The 22,094-nt window shown below is 44.1% G+C and overlaps 1 protein-coding gene across 4 annotated transcripts in view; it reads left to right on the top strand.

Annotated features, from left to right (window-relative positions):
• Positions 1 to 461: 461 nt before the first annotated feature.
• The window catches only part of MTMR6 (myotubularin related protein 6), a 28,952-nt gene continuing 7,319 nt past the window's right edge, over positions 462 to 22,094 (top strand). Inside the window, exons 1-10 of one of the 4 annotated variants that reach the window (XM_067016529.1) lie at positions 538 to 665; positions 3,482 to 3,678; positions 12,252 to 12,368; positions 14,114 to 14,276; positions 15,539 to 15,696; positions 15,911 to 16,039; positions 17,580 to 17,714; positions 19,864 to 19,996; positions 20,729 to 20,838; positions 21,251 to 21,376. In XM_067016529.1, coding sequence (XP_066872630.1) covers positions 15,643 to 15,696; positions 15,911 to 16,039; positions 17,580 to 17,714; positions 19,864 to 19,996; positions 20,729 to 20,838; positions 21,251 to 21,376 — 687 coding nt within the window. In that variant the 5' untranslated portion in view covers positions 538 to 665; positions 3,482 to 3,678; positions 12,252 to 12,368; positions 14,114 to 14,276; positions 15,539 to 15,642. Of the gene's footprint in view, positions 666 to 3,481; positions 3,679 to 4,134; positions 4,360 to 12,251; positions 12,369 to 14,113; positions 14,277 to 15,538; positions 15,697 to 15,910; positions 16,040 to 17,579; positions 17,715 to 19,863; positions 19,997 to 20,728; positions 20,839 to 21,250; positions 21,377 to 22,094 lie in introns of those variants that run through there. The other 3 variants (XM_059041997.2, XM_067016527.1, XM_067016528.1) reach the window with 3 other exon arrangements.

Here is a 22,094-nt window from a genome sequence, read left to right as displayed (position 1 = left end):
CCCCTGCATTGGCAGGTGGATTCTTAACCAGTGCGCCACCAGGGAAGTCCCTATTCACATAATTTGTAAGGTATGCTGATACCAACAGTGTATGGACATACCACACTTTACATAATCCCATAATATTGGAGATTGTGATGGACTCGAATAAGGCTACAATAAATACATCTGATTATTTCCTTAGAGTAGATTCTTGTGAGAAGAACTGCAGCTCAGACAAAAGACGAAGTACTGAAATTTAGTGTCACCCTGTCTCGCCGTCACCCACCGAATTCTCTTCGCACAGCAAGTCCACACGACCCTGTCCACGGGGGAGAATTGTTGGCCAGTTTCCCAGGAGAGGACCGCGCTCTCTCGGGGGTTGGAAGGCCTCCACCGACAGGAGGCGCTGTGGTCCTCATAGAGGCCCCAGGCGATACCGTAGCCGCTCTCTCAGCGCCGCCGCCGCTCTGCCCACCGCGCCGCGCCCTCTCGGCGGCCCCGGTTTGCGGAAGTGTTTCCAGGAGACGGCGAGCGAGCTGCGCGTGCGCGGTGGGCGCGGCCGGCTGGACGTGGTGCCTGCTGGGTCAGGGGCGTCGCGGCCCGGGTTATCCACTCTATGGTGCGCAGGTGCTGCGGCCGCCGGCGGACGCGTCTTCGGGATGGAGCACATCCGTACGACCAAGGTGGGCGCGCGGAGGGCCGCTCGCCGCGGGGCGGTTTGATTGGCGTGGGCGGCGGGGCGCGGCTGGCCGGCGGTTGGGCCGGGGACGCGGGGCGGCCTGGGCGGGCGTGAGGCGGAGTTCTGGTCCGGAGTTGGGTGCGGAGGGGTCTGGGGTCCGTTTCGTGGGGCCGGCGGCCGACCCCCTGCGCTGCGGCTTCCCAGGCGGAGTCTGCTCTTCCCGGGGCTGCTGCGGCCTGGTAGCCCGGAACACACCTGGGCGCCGGTGCACCACCCCAGCTCGGGTCCTGCGGTCCCAGGTCACGGATGCTCGGTGCAGGCGTCGGGGGAGCTGGGACTGGCGCTCGGCTCCACCTCACTTCCCCGGGGATTTGGGGTTTCCGGCTCCGCTTCACACTTGGGTGTCTTTGGTGGCAAGTCAGCTGGGCAGACGAGTTACGGAGGACGGTTGATGGAAATGCTCTCCAGCCGAGGTGATTAAATCCCGTGCTTCAGTTTTGTGTGTGAAAGGCATTTACTTTGAGAACAAACAAATATTCTTACGATTCTGGTACAACTGTGAACACGGAAGGAAGTGACCTCAAAATATTGCCAAGTTACTTTACCGACGACATTGAAGTTCAGCTTCCACTTGGGAGGGCAGAAAACAAGTCTGAATAGCATGCTTTTAAGCTCCGCGCGGAGCCTAACGGAATCGGGACGAGGACCCACTGTGAACCTTGACTCTCCGGGTTTTGCCGAAACCATCGGTCAGTTGCTGCCCATCCTCAAGTTAATAGCTCATTTAGGGAAAGAGCAGGCATTCGTCTTCTTCATTTGTGTGGGGAAGACGTGAGATCTACGTCATTCAGATGTTTCACAGACTTTTTTAAGGTGGACATGGATTTATATTAAAACTTTTTTTAACATGGCACGTGCTATATCTAATAAAATTAAAGATGCTAAAAAGTAACCCCGTTTAAAAAGTTTCTCTTTGTGTCTTTAAGAGCAGAAAGGTAAAGAAACTCTAGAGTTCAAGTTGCTGCCGCTTAAAGTTTGAAGATAGAAGGGTAATTAAGTAAATAACCTAGTAGAAGGTGCAGAGGTCTAGAGTAGGCATCAGATCAGGGTCTGGTCCTGGTTCCCAGGTTCCAGATGTCTTTGTACTATCTGTGCGCACAGATAGGAGCTGTATGCACGTGACTTCCTTCTGTGCCAAATTAAACCTCATCTTTGCACCTTTCATCATGCTTGCTACAGTGCAGAGTATGTAATAGGAAAGCAGTAAAAGTGAACTGAATTTAATCAGAACAAACCCCATTCCTCGGAATTGGTAAGGGGGAACAGAATGTTAGAAAATCTTTAGGCTCCCTTGGCTTATTTTAAGTCTTTTCACTTGAAATTTATGTTGAGTATATATCTTTGTTTTTATTTCTATCGTCATAGCAGCCCTCCCTTATCCCCTTACGATTCTTTCTGGTGACTTTCATTTGGCCTGATGTTCCTCTGTAACTACCAGTTGATGGACTTTTTAGTTTTCTGATTTAGTCTTAACGTTTTCACAGTGGGCCCATGCTGGTGGTTTAGTAAGGTCTTATGATGTTTTTTAAGGACTAAAAGATTTCTGACTAGTTTCGTATTAAGATTAATTTTCTACTGTGCTCCTTTATTACTCTGGGTTATTTTTCTAGCATTGGACCACTCGTGCTCTCTTAAGTGGCTGTATGCAGACTGCAATTAAACAAATATTTACTAGGTACCTGTTATGTGTCAGGCACTTTACAGACACTGTACAGGCACACAGCAGTGAGCAGGACAGGCATGGCCGTCACAGTGCATTCTGAGAATTGTTGTGTAGACTATCATATTTTCCTAAATTATAACATTCTTAAAAGATTGATTGGAACATAGCCAACTTTTTGTTTCTATTATGCATAGCCTTCACCTGGACAGTTAATTTGCTGCAAAAGTAATTGTATTTGAAAACTAAAAACGAATTTCTTTCAGTTTATTTAGCTGTTTTGAACTCTGTAGTTTAGTCACGGTCAAGACTTGACTAAGTAGTGCTGTGTAACTAGTGACTTGTTCTGTGCTGTTCAGAGCACTGTATTTGTAAAGTAATAATTACCATTTATTGAGCAACTGTATGTCAGTATAGCCAACTCTACAGATGATTTCATAATATTTACAGTTCACAAATATGTTAATTTATACAGAATTATCACTAATTTCGTAACGCTGTCGGTTGGGACATTATCTCCATTTATAGACGAGGAAATCGGCTTGAGTGCCCACTTAGCTCATGAGGGGGTAGAGCCAAGATTTAAATCAAGGTTTGTCTAACTCCGTAGTCTACATAATGACTTTTCCATTATCTGTCCACCTTCAGTCTGTTTTGTTCAAATGTATTAATATTAATGCAGAAATCTTAATAAGGATTCTAAGAGCTTTTCCTTCCCCAAACCTCTTCTTGACATAAGTAAATCATATCTGTATGCTATTGGGGTTTTTTTGTACTGTTTTTAGTCACTTTTAAAAATTATTGCTTACTAACTAGAGATATATCAGATAAAGTATTTTAGTTGACTACTAATTAAATGGCTTTATAGTTCTAAAATTCAGGAACAGATGTATCATCGTGTTTTGGTCACATTTGGTTTACAACTGTACAGCGTCAATAAAGATGTCAAGTCTGAATTTGCAATTTTGAAAGTGCATTTCCAGGCTATATGTACGAGCCGCGTAGCTGCTGCCTCTCACTTTGAGCTCTAACTTTGCCATAAGTAGAGAGTCTTGCCAAGGAACAATGGGAGCTCTGTGTCTTCCTCCTTTCCCCGCCAGGCTCCGCTGCTTTGGCTGACATCACATGTTGATGCTGATGGTATTGTTCTGCTGTGAATGGAACTTTACAGAATGGAATGGAAGGATGTTGTCCTCAGCTATCCGTGTATGAAAGACTGCTTCCTAGAGCTGGTGAAAGCATGGACTCTCCCATGAAAATCTGACCCCACTGGGACTCAAGTTGAGTTATTTCAAAAGTAATGCTCAGTTTGTTCCTGGCTCGCTCCCCCTTTCTGCCGTTAAAGTGTGCGATCAGTCATACGTGTGTGTACAAATATGTGTTATGTGTCATGAGGAGGGAGGCTGTGCAAAACTAAGAATGGATCAGGAACAAGGAAACCGATGATACCTTGTCTTTGAAATAAGAGCCAGCACATTTTCAGGAGCACCCGAGTGCTCCCCACGCAGAGTGCTACGTTGACTGCCGCTGATATTATCCCCTTATACAGCTGGGGAAAGTGACTCTTGCAGAGGTCAAATGAACTAGCCTGTCCCGGCTCAAACAGCCGGCTCCACCAAGGAAAAGGTGGAGCTGGGCACTTGAATCCAGGTCTGTGCTGTTCTCTTAGCTGTCACACTCTCCCGCGTCACGTCAGGAGATTAGAGTCCGGGAGGAAAGTCGGCGTGAGCAGGCGGGGAAGGGAGGGACGGACAAGCACTGTGTCTAGCACGTGGCTGATCTCGAGGGTCTGGAGTCAGGGAGAAGGTGTGCCTCGGAGAGGTCGGCTCGGGAGTTGTGCGCGTTTAGGGGATCTCTGAGACTTTCCCCTGAGGGTGTGTTTATGCCGGCAGAGCGTGCAGAGACTGGAGAAGAGCGTGAAGGCTGCTCAGCGGCCAGGAAAGGAGTGGTAGGGGCAAAGGGGAGAGGAGAGCCCCAGGTAGGTGGGCACAGCCCAGCCGGCTCTCATCTCCTCCTTTGCTTCCCCCTGCCCCGTCTCTGCTCCTTCGTTTTCCCAGGGCCAGGCACTGTTCTGGGTACTGAGGACATGGCGCCGAACCAGCTGCAAAAATCCCTGCCCTTTGGAAGCTCATTTTCTAGCTGGGGAGGACAAAACAATCAACAAAAGTAATGAGTCAGATATATACTCTGGTGGATGGTGGTAAATCCTGTGGAGGGTGCCGGGCCGGGCCTGGGAGAGGACAGCTGGGAAGGTGGGCAGGGACGCCCTTCCAGAGCCGGTGACCCCTGAGTGCAGCCCGTCTAGTGCTGCAGGAGAGCAGGGTAGGCCGGCGCTGGAAAGTGCCCCTGGGTTTCTGGGCTCTTCCGTTTGGTGATTTATGCAGCCAGACTCTGTCATCGGTGCCGGCGGGGCCCCAAAAAAGGTGGAAATCCTCTGCCCTTTTGATGCTTACCTTCCACTTCACAAAGGCAACATGATGCCCTTTTTAAAGCATTTTATTATTTTCATTTATTTATTTAAATTGGAGTATGGGGCTTCCCTGGTGGCGCAGTGGTCGAGAGTCCGCCTGCCGATGCGGGGGACACGGGTTCGTGCCCCGGTCCGGGAAGATGCCACGTGCCGCGGAGCGGCTGGGCCCGTGAGCCATGGCCGCTGAGCCCGCGCGTCCGGAGCCTGTGCTCCACAACGGGAGAGGCCACGACGGTGAGAGGCCCGCGTACCGCAAAGAAAAAAAAAAAAAAAATTGGAGTATGGTTGATTTACAGCGTTGTTTAGTTTCAGGTGTACAGCACAGTGATTCAGTGTATATAATATAGATACGTATTCTTTTTCAGATCCTTTCCCCTTATAGATTATTATAAAATACTGAGTAGAGTTCCCTGTGCTGTACAGTCGGTCCTTGTTCGTCATCTATTTTATATATAGTAGTGTGTACATGTTAATCCCAAACTCCTAATTTATCCCTCCTGATGCTCTTTCTTTCTGATAGCTAATTCCTGGCGCGATGTCAGTGCTCTGAGTGTGGAATAATGACTCCAGGAGTCCCAGGTGGATGCCTGGCTATCAGGAGGGACCCCGCGGAGCCAGAGAGGCCTTGACAGGGCGTTTCCTGCTTCATTGGCCTCGGCCTGTAGCTGTAGAGTGGGTACATACAGCTGGAGGTCACAGAACTTCGGGGGAGGCCATTGGTCCCTTCTGTCCCAGAGGCCCGCTTATCCCTCTTAGGGGCAGATAGGTGTCTGCATTTTCAGCATGTGATTCTGCGTATGTGCGACTGCCTGTGCTTTTCATTTCCAGCTTTGTAGTCAGCTGAAATGTGAACTTGCCGTAGAGACCATTAGGCCGCCTTTTATTGCAGGCCCAGAGTTGGCCACGGTGCCCCTAAGTGGCCCATAAAGTGATGTGTTGGCATTTCCTCAGGGCTAGTGATGACAGAGTGAGGGTGGCGAGGGGAGGGGGAGAGAGACACGTGCTGCCCAAATATCAGACGGAAAACACTTCCAGGGAAACAAGGGGGAATCTGTGGCGACATCTGTAAAGTACTTTCAGTTCCTTGGTGAAGGGGGGAAATGAGAAGCAGCAGTTGGTGTTGAGAAACTGGCTGAGTCTGTGGTTGGAGATTTGTACGCGGATGATTTTAGCAAAGGAGAAGATACGATTTCTGTGTTTTTAAAATTTATCTTAGGATTTTCAGCCAAGAACAGAATAATCTGTGTTTTCTCAGAACATCTTTTATATTCTCCAGAACTTTAAGTAGTAAATAAGTGTTTTTGAATAATTTCAGATTTATTATCTGTCACATCCATATAGAGGTTGCCATATGGAAGGAGAAATGTAATGATTTTCTGTGATATGGCCTTGATTTGAGTATAATCCTCCATTTACTAAGGTCACGAATAATCCTCAAATTATTATAGTTGAGACAGACTCTCTTTCCCCTCACACTTACATTTCCTTTGATCCTCTATCCTAGCGAATGGCCACCGGTGACAAACTAACATCTTAAGAAGCCCCTGTTTCTCCTTCTTTACTCCTCACATCAGTTAGCTATTGTCCCCAGGTGGGCTTCCTCTTTATCCTCCAGGCCCGTGTCACGTCTCTCCCAGGCACCCCTAGGTTATTTCATCAGCCTCCCACCTGGCTACTGCACTAGCAGACTCTTCCCAACGCAGCGTCCTCTCCATGGTGCCATTGGAAAGATCTTAAAACCCCCATCGGAGCAGACTGCCATGCTTACAATCCTCCACTCGTGTCCTTTTGCCTGCCGCAGTTTCTCTACCTTTACAGGTGTTTCTTTTTCAGCAGGTGAACTATTATGTCTCCCCTTTTACATTTTTCGTCCTGTATTGAGAATTCTGTGTTTTCTCTGGATTAGTCAAGAAAATTTTGTTGATCTTTGCTTTTGACACTTACATTAGGAAAGCATAGATTTGTTCCGCCAATGGAGCACATTAGAGTAGTGTGTTTGCTTTTGTACCTCTTCCTTCCTTTCTCTGTTTGAGCTTAACTGGGCAGTAGTTTAATACAGAGGACTGTCAGGGCTCGACTTAGCTTATCAGCTTACTAACAGCAGTAATTTTTAAAACATCTCTTTGAGTACTTTATTGCTAACTATCTGTCAAGCAGACTTGGGGTCAAGTACCTGACATTTATTATCCAGCCTTTCTGCAGCCCTTGAGGGTGCAATTATTGTCCTTATTCTACAGATAAAGAAAATGAGACCCAGACAGATTGGCCTCCAGTTGATAGCCAGTATATTTTGGGGCGAATTAGCAAACTCTCTTTCTGTATATTTATGTGCATCTTCTCCCCAGCTTCTCCAAAGATGTGTGTGGGGTGTGTACATGCACACGGAACGCAGTGGTGTATTTTAAACGGCCAAAGTTGGAAGGAGCTCTTTTAACAAACGGGAGGGTGAGGCAAGCCGGAGCCTTAAATGTTTGGGGAGAGAGAGTGCAAAGATAGAGAAGGAACAGAACCTCATGTGAGCCTAATGTGAGTTAAGAGCAAGAGGGGTTCATTCATTTGGAGTTAACGTTAGACGGAATATCAGGCGCACAAGAACACTCTGGTGAGTTTCTTAAAATACAGATTCTTGGTCTCCGTGTCCTGAGACGATTCTGTGGAGTGAGGTGGGGGTTGGGGCTTGTCGTTTTGTAAAGTCTCGGAGATGATTCAGATGCACAGCTGGGCTTTGAAACTTGTATGTTTAACCCACATTCAAGCTCTAACCAAGGGAATTTCAGAAAATTTTGGATGTAGAAATTAGGAGGAATCAAGAAATAGGCTTAAAGCATTAGGAAGAGTATTATCAAGCTGAATTTCCAATGTCGATAGACACCCAGCCAGAGAGAAGCATGTAGTATTGTACAGCCCTAGAGGAAGAAATGAGGAGCGGGGTAGAGGGCTGAGAGTCCACACTTTTATTTAAAAAAAAAAAAAGGAACTGAGCTGTACTTGTACACTCTGTTAGTCATTTGTATGCTTGCTTTAGATTTGTTCATTCATAAGTTACGGAATGGGTGTCTACCGTTCACCTACTTTGTAGGGAAAAGGTGGCAGAGAGAAGTGAGGAACAGTATAATGTGTTTTTTTTGTTTTTTTTTTTTTGCGGTACGCGGGCCTCTCACCGCTGCGGGCTCTCCCGTTGCGGAGCACAGGCTCCGGACGCGCAGGCGCAGCGGCCACGGCTCACGGGCCCAGCCGCTCCGCGGCACGTGGGATCCTCCCGGACCGGGGCACGAACCCGCGTCCCCTGCACCGGCAGGCGGACTCTCAACCCCTGCGCCACCGGGGAAGCCCCAGTATAATGTTATGAAGAACTCTATTTAATAAATGCCTCGATGACTTCAGCAAGAGAGACCACTGGTAAATTTCAGGCACCTGTTTCTCCCCGTGGGGAGTCTCTCGGTGGCAGTTCACCCTAGTTCAACAGACATTTACTGTGTCCGGTACTATGCGAGCCATAGGTATTCAGACACAAATAAGAGACGGGCCTTGCCCTGGGGCGTGTCACAGCCTTGGTGGGAGAGGTGGACTCTTGAACAGATACTGTCATTATAATGTGGAAACACTTGAATAATGGTGGATGGGGCAGAATTTAAAAATATTTAGGCCATGGGACGTCCGTCCCCGGTGGCCCAGTGGTTAAGACTCCTCACTGCCACCCAGGGTGGAGGCTCGGTCCCTGCTTGGGGAACTAAGAACGAAGATTCCTCGTGCTGTGTATTTGTATATTGAGGCCATAAGATTGGTAGACGCTGTGATTCACTGAATGTTAGGGGTCAAGAAATCATAGGACGGATCCGAGGTTTCTAGCGTGGGTGACGGGATGAGGATGGAGTGACATTAACTCAGTTCAGAAATACAGCGTTAGGAACGTATTTGTTAGAGGCCAGGGGAAATCCGTTTCGTTCTCAGTATGCTTAACATGCCCCTTAAGGTGTCCGGATAGAGCAGAATAGAGTGGTGGGCATCGGAGCTATGATGTAGGGTTAGGGCTGGGCTGTTGCACTTACCAGCTGATGCTGGCGCGATTCCCTCACCTACCTCTCAGTTTCCGTGGGGACAGTGATAGTATTTACCACACGGGAGTCGTGAACATTAGAAAAAGTCACGTATGTTCATTTGAACACTGACTGTAGTACTGAGCATATGCTGAGACCTCAGTACTACGTCAGGAAGTCTTGCTGTTATGTGTGCAGCAGTGTGAACTCAGGAGAGATGAGAGCTGGACATTCGGTTTGGGAGTCGTTCACATACAGACTGCAACAGTGACGGTGGTTGAGATTGCCTATGGAGAGTGGAGCCCTGAAGAGAAATGGTAGCAAGTAGGGGGTGGGCAAGAGAGGGTCAAGATCCAAATGAAGAGGGGTGATCGTTTTTTTCATGTAGAGAATCGTGTGTACACGGCTTTGTGCCTTGTAGAGAAATGATCATTTAAGGCTTGTGATTGGAGGACAACAAGAAATATTTATGATCTTTTTAAAATCCACAGATTTAAACCCTTCATGTGGACTTTTTTGTAAAAACCTTACTGTTTAATTCAATGGTAGTAGAATCAGCCCGCCAGCCCCGCCAGCCCGCCTTTGTAAACTACTTGTCAGTCCACTTTTTTCTCTTCTCCAGGGGTATCTGGAGTGCTGCGGAGTGACGTTGGCACAGATTGTTTGCTTGGGTGGAGTTGATACCTCATGATAACCTTCATGTCCATATATATCCATCAGTTCTCTTTTCTCTGGAGCCGTTAACACTTTGTTTTAATTGCTGCAGGAAATAAGACAGGTGACGTATATATTTCTGGTATCGCTGTTGGTTGGCCGGACTTTCCTTACAGCCGAACCTCATACAGTTAACGAGTCAACAGTAGTTGATCCCATTGTTTTAACAGTGTTTAAATTTAAGTTTTGATGAGAAGTATGTGGTATAATAAAGTCAGATTTTTTTTTTTTTTTTTTCTTTTTGCGGTACGCGGGCCTCTCACTGTAGTGGCCTCTCCCGTTGCGGAGCACAGGCTCCCGATGCACAGGCTCAGTGGCCACGGCTCACGGGCCCAGCCGCTCCGCGGCACGTGGGATCCTCCCGGACCGGGGCACGAACCCGCGTCCCCTGCATCGGCAGGCGGACTCTCAACCACTGCGCCACCAGGGAAGCCCGTCAGGTTTTTGTTTAAGGAAGAAATGGTCCTGAGCAATGAAATAGATGTTGATTTCCATTCTTCATTCAGGTTTGTAAGAAGGACGTTTTCCTGTTGTCTTAAAGGACAGTGTGTGATGATCTGACAGTTTTTGTCTCTCAAAACAGCTATCGGACTGGAGTTAGAATACATTAAGTTAGATCATGTCTCTAAGTTTCCAGAGGAAGGTGTTAAAACTCAATTCACTGCCCTACCCATGCACATAAAGTTTTGTATCAAAACCAAATATTTCAGTTTTACATTTAAATTTTAACTTATTTGAATGGGTACTGCTACAAGTAAAAAAAAAAAAAAACACTTGCATTGAATTTCTTGGAGGAGCTGATTAGCCTTTTATTTTTTTATTTCTTTTAAATTTATTTATTTTTGGCTGCATTGGGTCTTCATTGCTGCGCGCAGGCTTTCTCTAGTTGCGGCGAGCGGGGGCTACTCTTCGTTGCGGTGTGTGGGCTTCTCATTGTGATGGCTTCTCGTTGCAGAGCAGGGGCTCTAGGTGCGAGGGCTGCAGTACTTGTGGCACACGGGCTCAGTAGTTGTGGCTCACGGGCTCTAGAGTGCAGGCTCAGTAGTTGTGGTGCATGGGCTCAGTTGCCCCGTGGCATGTGGGATCTTCCTGGACCAGGGCTCGAACCCGTGTCCCCTGCCTTGGCAAGTGGATTCTTAACCACTGTGCCACCAGGGAAATCCCTGATTAGCCTTTTAAATGGTAGTTACTGATTATTTTGGAAATCATAATTTCATAATGCGGGCATTTTTTTCTTCAGTTTTAGTAAGAGAAAAGAAAATATATACGAGGTAAAAGCATAGAGTTAATGAGATAATGGTTAGCTATGTGGTTTTGAAGGCACACAATTTAAAGAACTGTCTACAATCTGCTGCTATAGCTGTGGATTAATGTTTTTAAGTTGGTAATGGTTATTTTACTCCCTCCCCCATAAGAATGAATAGTAATAAATACTGTCTTTTCAAAACAGTGGTCTCCTGGACATTCTTGGCCAACTCTAACCCCGCTCTCCAGTGGCACCCGTGTGTGTGTGTGTGTGTGTGTGTCCGTGTGTGTCTGTGTATGTACCATCAATAAAGATGTACTATGTACCTCACTGCCTCCGCTGTAGAGGGCGAGGGAGCAACATGCAACATAATCTATGCGAGGGAGTCCAGAGCCAGGAAGAAATACAAACCTGCCATTAGTAATTAATTGATTTCCTGAGAAGGCTTCCTGTTGAGAGACAGGAGGACATCAGTGGGCCCTGAAGAATGCCTCTCACTTAGCTGAGCAGGAGAGACTGTTGGCAGGGAGAATGGGGTGAGTAAAAGCACAGAGCTGGACACAGGACAGTATCCTGGGTGCAGAGGTGAGCAGAATAAGTTGTAGGTTGCGACCTATTAACTGTTTCCTGATTGATTTTTTTTCCTGGTAGTTTAGTTTCCTAACTCCAGATAATAACCTTATTTATTTCTTGACTTGCCAGCTTTAAATAAAAGGTATTGACTCTTGGATACAAAAAACATTTATGCTTATTTATACCATATCCTTGCTGTTCCCTTCCATATTTTTTTAAAATAAATTCATTTACTTATTTATTTTCTTTTTGGCTGCATTGGGTCTTCGTTGCTGCGCGCAGGCTTTCTCTAGTGGCAGCGAGTGGGGGCTACTCTTCGTTGTGGTGCGCGGGCTTCTCGTTGCCATGGCTTCTCTTGCTGCAGAGCACAGGCTCTAGGTGCGTGGGCTCAGAAGTTGTGTCACATGGGCTCAGAAGTGGCTCGCGGGCTGCAGAGCACAGGCTCAGTAGTTGTGGTGCACAAGCTTAGTTGCTCTCCGGCATGTGAGATCTTCCCGGACCAGGGCTCGAACTCATGTCCCCTGCATTGGCCAGTGGGTTCTTAACCACTGCGCCACCAGGGAAGCCCATTCCCTTCCATATTTATGTTCCCTTTTTGACAGAGTTCTTCTCTATTGGTTATATTTGTCACTGTAAATATTAATAATACTTATATTGTTGGTGGTTTATATGTTCCCCAAGATATGTGCAATTTAACTTTCAATCTTAAATAAACTGATGTTTTTGAACAGAAGGAGAAAACATTTTGAAAATGTACATTTAAATGCTGGGGTAACAGAAAAAATTTATACGACTTTTGAAATGAGAAATAACACCTGTCTCTTTTTCAGGTTGAGCAAGTGAAATTACTTGACCGATTCAGTACGAGCAACAAGTCGTTAACAGGAACCCTGTACCTCACGGCCACACACCTGCTGTTTATAGACTCTCAGCAGAAAGAAACCTGGGTGAGGAGGACTTCTGCTGCGCTGTTTACTGTAATTGTATTATTGGGCATGATCTAGCTCATGTTTTAGTTTGAATGTGCACAGAAAATTGTAATCGTTGGCTCTCTGTCTCAACCAAAAAATTTTCAGTCGTGTGTTCACACCTACCCTCCTATTTTAATAAGACAATGATGTCATGTGGAGTAGCATTCTTTCTCGGTGGTGAATTTTAAGCAAAGGCCAGAAACAACACTAGAAGTTCCTGGGTGAAGAGGTAGGAGCACCGCAGTGCTGTGTAAAGGAGCCGGGTTCGTCGGAAGAGCCAAAAGAAGGCTGTTGCCACCAGAACTTAGGGATGTGGCAAGGACCTGAAATGAGGCTAGGGAGGCGGGAAATAAAGTGACTAGGTGGCTTTTTTATTGTTTATTTATTTACTTTTCTGTTTTATTTTATTTTTTTAAACAGCTCTATGGGAGTATAATCACTTTACAAGGGTGTGTTAGTTTCTGCTGTATAACACAGTGAATCAGCTATATGTATACATATATCCCCATATCTCCCCCCTCTTGCATCTCCCTCCCACCCTCCCTATCCCACCCCTAGGTGGCTTTTTAAAAAATTGCTTTTTATTTTATTTTATTTATATAAATAAAATAAAAAGCAATTTTTAAAAAAGCTATCTAGTCATGTTATTTCCCACTTCCCTAGCCTCAAGTATAGTTGATTTACAATGTTGTATTAATTTCTGCTGTACAGCAAAGTGACTCAGTTACACACATATATATTCTTTTTCATATTCTTTTCCACTGTGGTTTATCACAGGATATTGAATATAGTTCCCTGTGCTATGCAGTAGCACCTTGTTGTTTATCCCTCCTGTATATACTAGTTTGCATCTGCTAATCCCAAACTCCCAGTCCTTCCGTCCCCTCCCCCCCTCCCCCGGGCAACCACAGGTCTGTTCTCTATGCCTGTGAGTCTGTTTCTGTTTTGTAGGTATGTTGATTTGTATCGTATTTTAGATTCTACTTATAAGTGATATGTGATATATTTGTCTTTCTCTTTGTGACTTGTTTTGCTTAGTATGATAACCTCCAGGCCCGTGCATGTTGCTGCATGTGACATTACTTCTCTTTACAGCTGAGTACTCTTTCATTGTATACATGTACCACATCTTCTTTGTCCACTCATCTGTCAGCGGGCATTTAGGTTGCTTCCATGACCTGGCTGTTGTAACTAGTGCCGCGGTGAACACTGGGGTGCATGTTACCTTTTTGAATTAGAGGTTTCATCTTTTCTGGGTATATGCCTAGGAGTGGGATTGCTGGATCATATGATAACTGTGTAATTGTTTTTTAATGGTCACTCCTCTGCCTTGTAGGAAATGGCTTAGAGAGTGTCCAGAGTAGGTGTGGAGAGAGCATTCAGGAGGCTCTTTACAGTAATTCAGGTGGGAAACAGTGGGGACATTGCACCTAGGGCTGTGACAGTGGAGGTGGAGAGAAGGAGACAGGGTGCAGAGGTGTTTAGGAGATGCCGTTCTCAGGGTCTGATGCTGTGTGGAACACGTGCAGTGATGGGAAAGTATCAGGGTGTGTTTCCGCCTTGGGTGTTTCGTCATTTATAAGTTTAAGTTTGAGTGTGTAGTGTATAACCTTTGAGACTTTATCTGAAGAGGGCGTTTCTAACACGTATGCACTCTGGAAAGCGAGTAAGACACTTAGTGCTTGTTTATAACGGTGGTCAAACGTTTTCTCATGCTGTAGATACTGCACCACCATATTGCCTCGGTGGAGAAACTAGCTCTCACGACTTCTGGATGCCCTCTTGTGATCCAGTGCAAGAACTTCCGGACTGTGCATTTCATCGTTCCCAGAGAAAGAGACTGCCACGATATTTACAACTCTTTGCTACAGCTGTCAAAACAAGGTGCTGTTCTTCAGGACCAAAGCTTACTTGCTCAAATGAGATGGATTATCTAAGATACTTTAAAAATATCTCATTATTGTTAGTTTGTACTTTAAGTACTCTTAAGCCAAGGTCTTGTGCACTCTGTTCCAAAAAGTTTGGCCTAGAAATAATGAGAAACTTCGGATCTGAATTGTAAGAAGAAGGGGTAATAATAAGGAAAGAAAGGATAATAAGAAGGAAAGAGCAAAACGTTTATAGTAGTACAGACTTGAAAACCATAGATTTATGTGGATGTCTTTAAAGTTGATAACCAGGAGCACAGCTTTTTTTTGTTTTGTTTTTTTTTTTTTAGTGGTATCCCACAACTGAGAACAATGACTTGGAAATTGATTCCTGAACGAGAAGTTAAGGACGGTCAGGCTCCTCTGGTAGCAGTGGAACTAGTCGTTTAATCTGAGGGAGTGGAGCCTGAGGGAAGAGAGAGAGGGTGACCCCTGCTTTAGCAGAGGTGGCGGTGAGGGCGACACGGCCCTGGAGAGGAATCGCATTACTGCTTAACCCCCTGGGATTTTACGCCCCTACGCCGACGTGCTGGACTCCACAGCTCTCTCTGGAGGCAAAGCACGCCGGTCCCTGACTGTTCCTTTGTGCTGGACGCCTGGCTCGCGGTGGTCTGGGAGCAGGTCCACACTCACTCTGTTCTCCTAACCCTGGAGGCCTGTGCTGTTGGTCCCTTCGTCCCCAGGGCAGCCCTTACAGCGGGGATGGTCCTGCGGCTTTGGAGCTTGGCCTTGTTCAGGAGCGGGTGCTCGCTGGAGCTCTGAGCCGCCTTTGACGATTTGGGTCCGCACTGTCCTGTCGGGGTGTATATGCGATCTCAGGTTCTGTATGCCACCTCTAGCTTTCCATTAAAGCGGTGGGCTTCCATTTTACATCTCATTTGGGAGAGGTGGTGGGTGGGAAGGGTCTACTTGTATCTTTAAAATTTTACTTTTAAGAAAAGGAAATATTGCAGTAGAGTATTTAATGTATGAGTCTGTACTGTTTACTAGCTTTTGCTGATGGTGTAAATTGAATCCCAGATCAGTATGTGTGCCTTTAGGTATAATCATCTGCATCAAAGAACTGAGAAAATACTAAGTTCAAGTATGTTCAGGTATTAGCTATCTATTTGAAGATTTTTTTTAAATGGAGGGATAAAACTGAAAAATTTCTTTCATTTGTAGTGTATTAAGTCCTATAAATTGCATTTTGACATTCATGTGTTTTGTATACCATAGCAAAATATGAAGATCTCTATGCATTCTCTTATAATCCCAAACAAAATGATTCAGAAAGGCTGCGAGGTTGGCAGCTCATCGACCTCGCTGAGGAGTATAAGAGGATGGGCTTGCCGAATTCCAACTGGCAGCTGTCCGACGCCAACCGTGACTACGAGGTAAGGGGCTCAGCAAACGCTGTCACCTGTTGGAGGGGCTCAGAAAACATACTGGAGGTGAGGGTCAGAGACCGTCGTAGCAGTGACTTGTCTGTGTACTGCCAAGTACTGTTCTTGCATTTAATAAGTTTTAGTGGTTTTTAAAGGTGATTTTTAACCTCTTGGTTTTTGAACTATGAGTAGAATGGTTATATTTTATTTGATTTTTTTACAGATTTGTGAAACTTATCCCAGAGAACTTTATGTTCCCCGAATAGCAAGCAAACCAATCATTGTTGGTAGTTCCAAGTTCCGGAGCAAGGGGAGGTTCCCAGTTCTTTGCTACTATCATCAAAGTAAGGAGGTAGGAAGCTGTCTTTTTAAAAAAAATTTATTTATTTTTGCTGCATTGGGTCTTGGTTTCTGTGCGAGGGCTTTCTCTCGTTGTGGCAGACGGGGGCCACTCTTCATTGTGGTGTGCGGGTCTCTCACCGCTGTGGCCTCTCCCGTTGCGGAGCGCGGGCTCCGGACGCGCAGGCGCAGCGGCCACGGCTCACGGGCCCAGCTGCTCCGCGGCACGTGGGATCCTCCCGGACCGGGGCACGAACCCGCGTCCCCTGCACCGGCAGGCGGACTCTCAACCGCTGCGCCACCAGGGAAGCCCAGGAAGCTATCTTTTGATTTTACAAATGGAGTGTAACCCCTCTTCGGATTGTGTCCAAAAGAACACTTATTTTTGCATTTAGCGGTCATTGTTACAGTGTTGCCGATAGAGAAATGCTGGCTTTTCCCTTGATTACATTTTTAAAATTTTAAAACAGAATTATCTGAAACACAGAAACTTTCATACTTGTCATCTTCCTTCCCCTCCCTCTCATCCTTTCCTTCCTTCCTTCTAGTAGTGACTTGAAAATGACAGGATTGGTGAACAGATCGATTCTTCTTCCTTTCCCGTGGTTCTCTTTTGATCCTGCTTGTTTTGGGGGAAACCAGATAGTTTTGAAAAGCCAACTATTGAGAAAAGGGAGAGAGCCAAGGGTGTTTCAGGCTCCCATTTTAACAGTCAGCTCTTCAGGTCAGAAGGATTTTTGCTGTGTGAAGAGGTGGAGGAGACTTTTCACTGAGATCCTGTAATTGGGCTTGCCCGCCCCGGTACGGTTTACCTTTGTGGTCTCCACAGAAGGCCGGGAGGTGCTGCATGTTTAATGCCTTATACGCACGGGATCCTCATATAGCTTTATAAGGTAGTCTCCGGTATTCCCTGTGCCTTTCAAATGGGGGAGCTGTGGTTCGGAGAGGGTGAATCGTTGCCCTGCCCTCATCGCTGGTAACTTGAGGGATGGATGCCAGTTCTGACTCCCAGTCTTTTGTGACTGGATTTTTTTCCTTGAGAAGGTTTTAGAATTTTCTTTTCCCACAGTGTCCTGAAATTTCACAGTGATCTCAGGCCTTGGCATGTTGTTTTAAATTCTACATGGAAACTCAGGACTCAGTTTTGGGAAATTGGCCCTCTATTTCTTTGGTAGCTTCCTCTCTTGTGTTAATTTTCTTTGTACTTTTGTGTGTGTTTGTTGACAGGTGGGCTTCCTAGCATAAACATTCTATGCTAGGAAGTTAATACCCTCTAATTTCTCTCCTCTTTATCTCATTCTAGAAGATTCCCTCAACCTTATCTCCAGTCCATCTCCCGGCTCCTTTATTTTTGCTATAGCGTTTTTTGTTTTTGTTTTGCTTTCTGTTTTTGTTTTTTTGGCTGTGCTGTGAGGCATGCGAGATCTTAGTTCTCTGACTGTTAAATAGATTGCACGTTTGATTTTAACTGTGGGTTCTCTTCCTTTAAGCCTGTCTTTGAGGCGTGTGTTAGACATCTCTGGATAATCTGTTTCCTCTCTTTCTAAAACTAGGCCGCCATTTGTCGCTGTAGTCAGCCACTGTCAGGATTCAGTGCCCGGTGCCTGGAGGATGAGCACTTACTTCAGGCCATCAGCAAAGCCAACCCAGCCAACCGCTACATGTATGTCATGGACACCAGGCCCAGAGTATGTGTCTTAAGTCTAGTATGGCTTGGCAGTTCACTTGTCTCTGCTAGTTCAGTTAGTGGGAACTGATCACTTCATCCATATTTAACATATCTGAATCCTAGTTGTAAATTAACGGAGGCTAATGATACTGATGAAATCAATCTTTTAAAGGGTACCAACTTAGGAGACCAATTTCCCAGTAACCCAGGTGGTGATTTCTTATGTCTTCTGATATATATACAAATTTAGGAAACCTGAATTTTATACTGGGAGCTCTAGATGATATGTAAGCCTTATGTTATGGTGAAGAAATACTGAAGAGTATGTGTTGTGAAAATTAGAAATTCTTACTACTTTTTTTGGTGGAATTTTTAATTGGCAAAACACTGTTAAAATAATGGACTGTAATTTGGAATAGTCAAGAAAATAAGGAAAATAGATAGTGAGCTAACTTAGGAAATATTGAACTAGGGAATTATAAATAGTGAACAGTAAATAGTTCTGTTAAGTATCTATAATGTCAGGATAAATTTTTATCATTGGAACAAATGTTAGAATCCCTTTTTCCTTTTGTAAACACAGTTAAACAACCCATTCATGTAAGATACTGAAACTAAAGTAATTAAAATCTTCCATGGTAATAGCTAACATTACTTTTAATTTTTATTATAGCATCGCATGCAGAGCTGGTGGGCTACACAAAAGGACATTGGCAGAATTATAGTGAGAATTTCTTCAAAAATCTGGAATAATGAGAAAATAAGAGAAAGCGATGGGAAAAAGCGATTGAATGATAGAGAACACAATTTTAGGCAGCTTTGTTGAAAGGAATGGTAGTTGTTTTAGAAGTAATTCTCATCATTATGCACTTTCACAAAAGATAATGGAGAAAACAGAAGATAAGATTAATTTGCATAAATTAAGAAGTATTAAAAATTAGAAATTGATAATTTGATATTCTTTTGTTTTAAAAAAAGACTTTCTTAGAATTCAAGGGTGTTGGTGATACCTCTTGTAAGAAAAATTTTAGTTTACTTCCTTGTATAATCTGGGTGGGTTAAGTGCTTAGAACTATTTTTAGGTAATACTAGATTTAAAAAGATGATTGTAATGTAAGACTTTCTGAACATGAGGTCTGAGGGTGATTTGTTTCTCAGGCCCTCATATCTCTTACTTATATAATCGACTCCTACACAGAAAATAGATCTTTCTTTGATGGGTTCGTTTTACTAGTTAAACTCAAGTGGTAATAATGTGGAAGCATTTAAACACCTAACTCTTGCCTTAGCCATCACGGGTGCTGAATGACCAGTGGGTCAGTAGACACAATTTAACTGTACTTCTTAACCAACCTGGGCCCCAATCCACTGTGTGCAAAGCAGCTTTTTCTTCCAACTTAGGTTCTGTTTCATCCAAGTTCATAAGACTATTTAGCAAATTATCATGACGTACCGTATGAAATCCTAGTCTGAAAGAATTAAACATGCCAAATCTTAACCTCTGATAGCGTTTGATCTAATAACCAAAGACCGTGGGCCTATAGGCAGTCTTCTCTCCCTAGAAACTGGGCTATTTTTGGCCCAATTCTTGAAGGTGTATCAGGCCAGCTCATCACATGCCGTGTCGTATATGGTGTGGGCTTCCAGTAACCTTGAATGTGGAGGACCTGGAACAATCTGGTGCATGTTTCAGGCTCCTGTGAGTTTTCAGGCTCCCTGTGGCTTTCTGAATGAGCAAGTGCTCCTGGCTTGTTCTGAAGCGAATCTTCTAAGTTCGTTCTGTAAAAACTGCCCAGCTCTGCTCAACACTGAATCATATAGGGCTTGGGCAGGAGACATTTCTTTCTTTTTTTAAATTTTAAAACATTACAAGCATATGGAGAACTGACTAAATACATACGTGAATTCGTTTCATGAATTATATGTGGGGAACTTCTTATCTGATTCTTATACAGCAATCATTTTGTTACTTTATAGGATCCTTCTGCACTATGAATAAAATATATGACGCTGTTCACTTATTAAAAAATGGTAGTATATTCATTTTTGATGAGTTCCTTTAAACTCTGCTAGCTAAATTGTGGTTTATTTAGTGTTTTCATGATATTTTGGTAAACTAAAAGATAAAGGCAATTTGTCTCTTAAATGTCTAAAATTTAAAATTTTAGCTGAATGCAATGGCCAACAGAGCAGCTGGAAAAGGTTATGAAAATGAAGACAACTATTCTAATATTAGATTTCAGTTTGTTGGAATTGAAAATATTCATGTCATGCGGTCCAGCCTTCAGAAATTATTGGAAGGTACGATTATTGCTAACCTTCTAGGCAGCTCTGTCCTATAGAAATGTAATGCTAGTCACATTATAAAATTTTAAATTATATAATTAAATATTTTCTAGTAGTCACGTTCAGAAGAGTAAAAAACAGTTGAAATTAATTTTAATGATATACTTAACCTAATTTATTAAAAACATGCTAACATGTGATCAGTATAAAAAATTAGTAATGATATATTTTGCTTCTTTTCCTTTAAGTCCTAGAAATTATACTTACATCTTACTGCGGACTACCCACATTTCAAGTGTTTAATAGCTGTATTTCAGTAGCGGCTACTATATTTATTAGACAGTATAATTCTAACGGTTTTACAAAAAATTGCTATTGTTAGATATTCTAGATTAGTCAGAACAGTGAAGATTAATTTATGACAGTGTTCCATTTAAATATTAAGCTATCTTTCCAGTCTTGGTGTGGAATTTAAAAAACTGAAATCTCAGACTATTTTTAATTACACACTTGTGTTGAAAATTTTTTTTAAAAGGGTATTGGAGCAATTTTTGAAGCACGAGAAATGACAGAAAAATGTACCTAAAACTCCATTATTGAGCTTTTAATAGCATGTGTTCACGTATAGAGTCTTGCCTGTTTATTTTGTCCTCTTCTCTTCTTCCCCACCTTGCTCCCCTAGGGGGTCTCTTGAATAGAAGTGGGCACTCAAGCTCCTTTCTCACTGAAATGTCTTTCCCCTTGCAGTCAGTGGTACCAAAGGGCTTTCCGTCAGTGATTTCTACTCGGGTCTGGAGAACGCAGGATGGCTGCGCCATATCAAAGCCGTTACGGACGCTGCAATCTTCTTAGCCAAAGTAACCCTTCTTCATTCATGTTTGAGCTGGGCTTCCACTGGTTGGGAAGGAATGGAGTTATTCTGTTGGGTGCTGGTATCCTTTCCTGCCAGGTGACTTTTAGTATGTTTTACCTCTTTAATGAGGTTCACTTTAATTTGAACTTTAAAAATATCATGTAGCACTTAATGTAGGAACTTCAAAAGAAATTCCCAGACACATGGAAACAGCATTTTGTCTGTGCTTTTTGTTTGTTCACTTTGTGTTTTGTCTGGTTCCTTGGAGGTTATTATGCTGTGACAACAGAATCATTGCAGTCCTAGCTCTTCTTTATAATGCAGTACCTGCTAGTTTGGTTTTTGAGTAAGTAGCACTTACTGATTTGCCTAAAATGGATTTTGCTAGAATCGAAGTGTGTGGTCTTTCTTTTCAGGCAGTAATGGTTGAAAATGCGAGTGTGCTGGTACATTGCTCTGATGGCTGGGACAGGACTTCCCAGGTCTGTTCCCTGGGCTCTCTCTTATTGGATCCCTACTACAGGACAGTCAGAGGATTCATGGTAAGGACTTGTTTGGCCAGAGCACTGGTCTCAGACAGGACTGCTTTTGTCCCCCCGAGTCATCTTGATTGTTAAAACCAAGGGAAAGGGTGCACCTGGGGTCCAGCTGGTGGAGGCCCAGCTGCTGATAACCTATAATTCACAGGATGGTCCCTACGATAGACGATTACCTGGCCCAAAATGTCAGTACTGCTGAGGTTGAGAAACTCTGAGTTAGATTAATTTCTACTTGTGCCATCTCTTTGACAAAAAGTTTTAGATTAAAAGGTGGTTTTCCCCCGTAAAATGTTGCAATAGAAATATTCAGTATTTCTCCCTCATTTTTATCTAACAAATGTAAATCATGTAGTAAGACAAGACATAGATAAGAGTACTTATAAATTATATTCTAGAGGAAATTTTCTATTTAAAACACCTTCACTTGTTAATTGTAACTACACTTTAGGGAGCATGTTTTAAATCTGAAGATGAAATTTCTAGTTGCGCAGATTTCCTGCTTTGTGGCGCTAAAGCCCCGGCTCCTGGGTTTTGTGTGCTTTTTAACGCATGAACATGATCAGCTTAACTCCTGTTTTCACAGTTTATGTTTTAACTCCGGGCAGGTAAAATAAATGAAGAGCTGGTAGGCAGTTTTTATTAGCTTAGAATTATGAAGCACAGTGCCGTCTTAAAGCAGGGTAAGGCCTATCACAGCCAGACCCCTTTCAGAATGATTGTT

The sequence above is a fragment of the Kogia breviceps genome, chromosome 16 (assembly GCF_026419965.1).
Source record: "Kogia breviceps isolate mKogBre1 chromosome 16, mKogBre1 haplotype 1, whole genome shotgun sequence".
NCBI classification, from domain to species: domain Eukaryota; kingdom Metazoa; phylum Chordata; class Mammalia; order Artiodactyla; family Physeteridae; genus Kogia; species Kogia breviceps.
The sequence above is the reverse complement of the archived record's forward strand: the minus strand, read 5'-3'. Positions and strand labels throughout refer to the sequence as shown.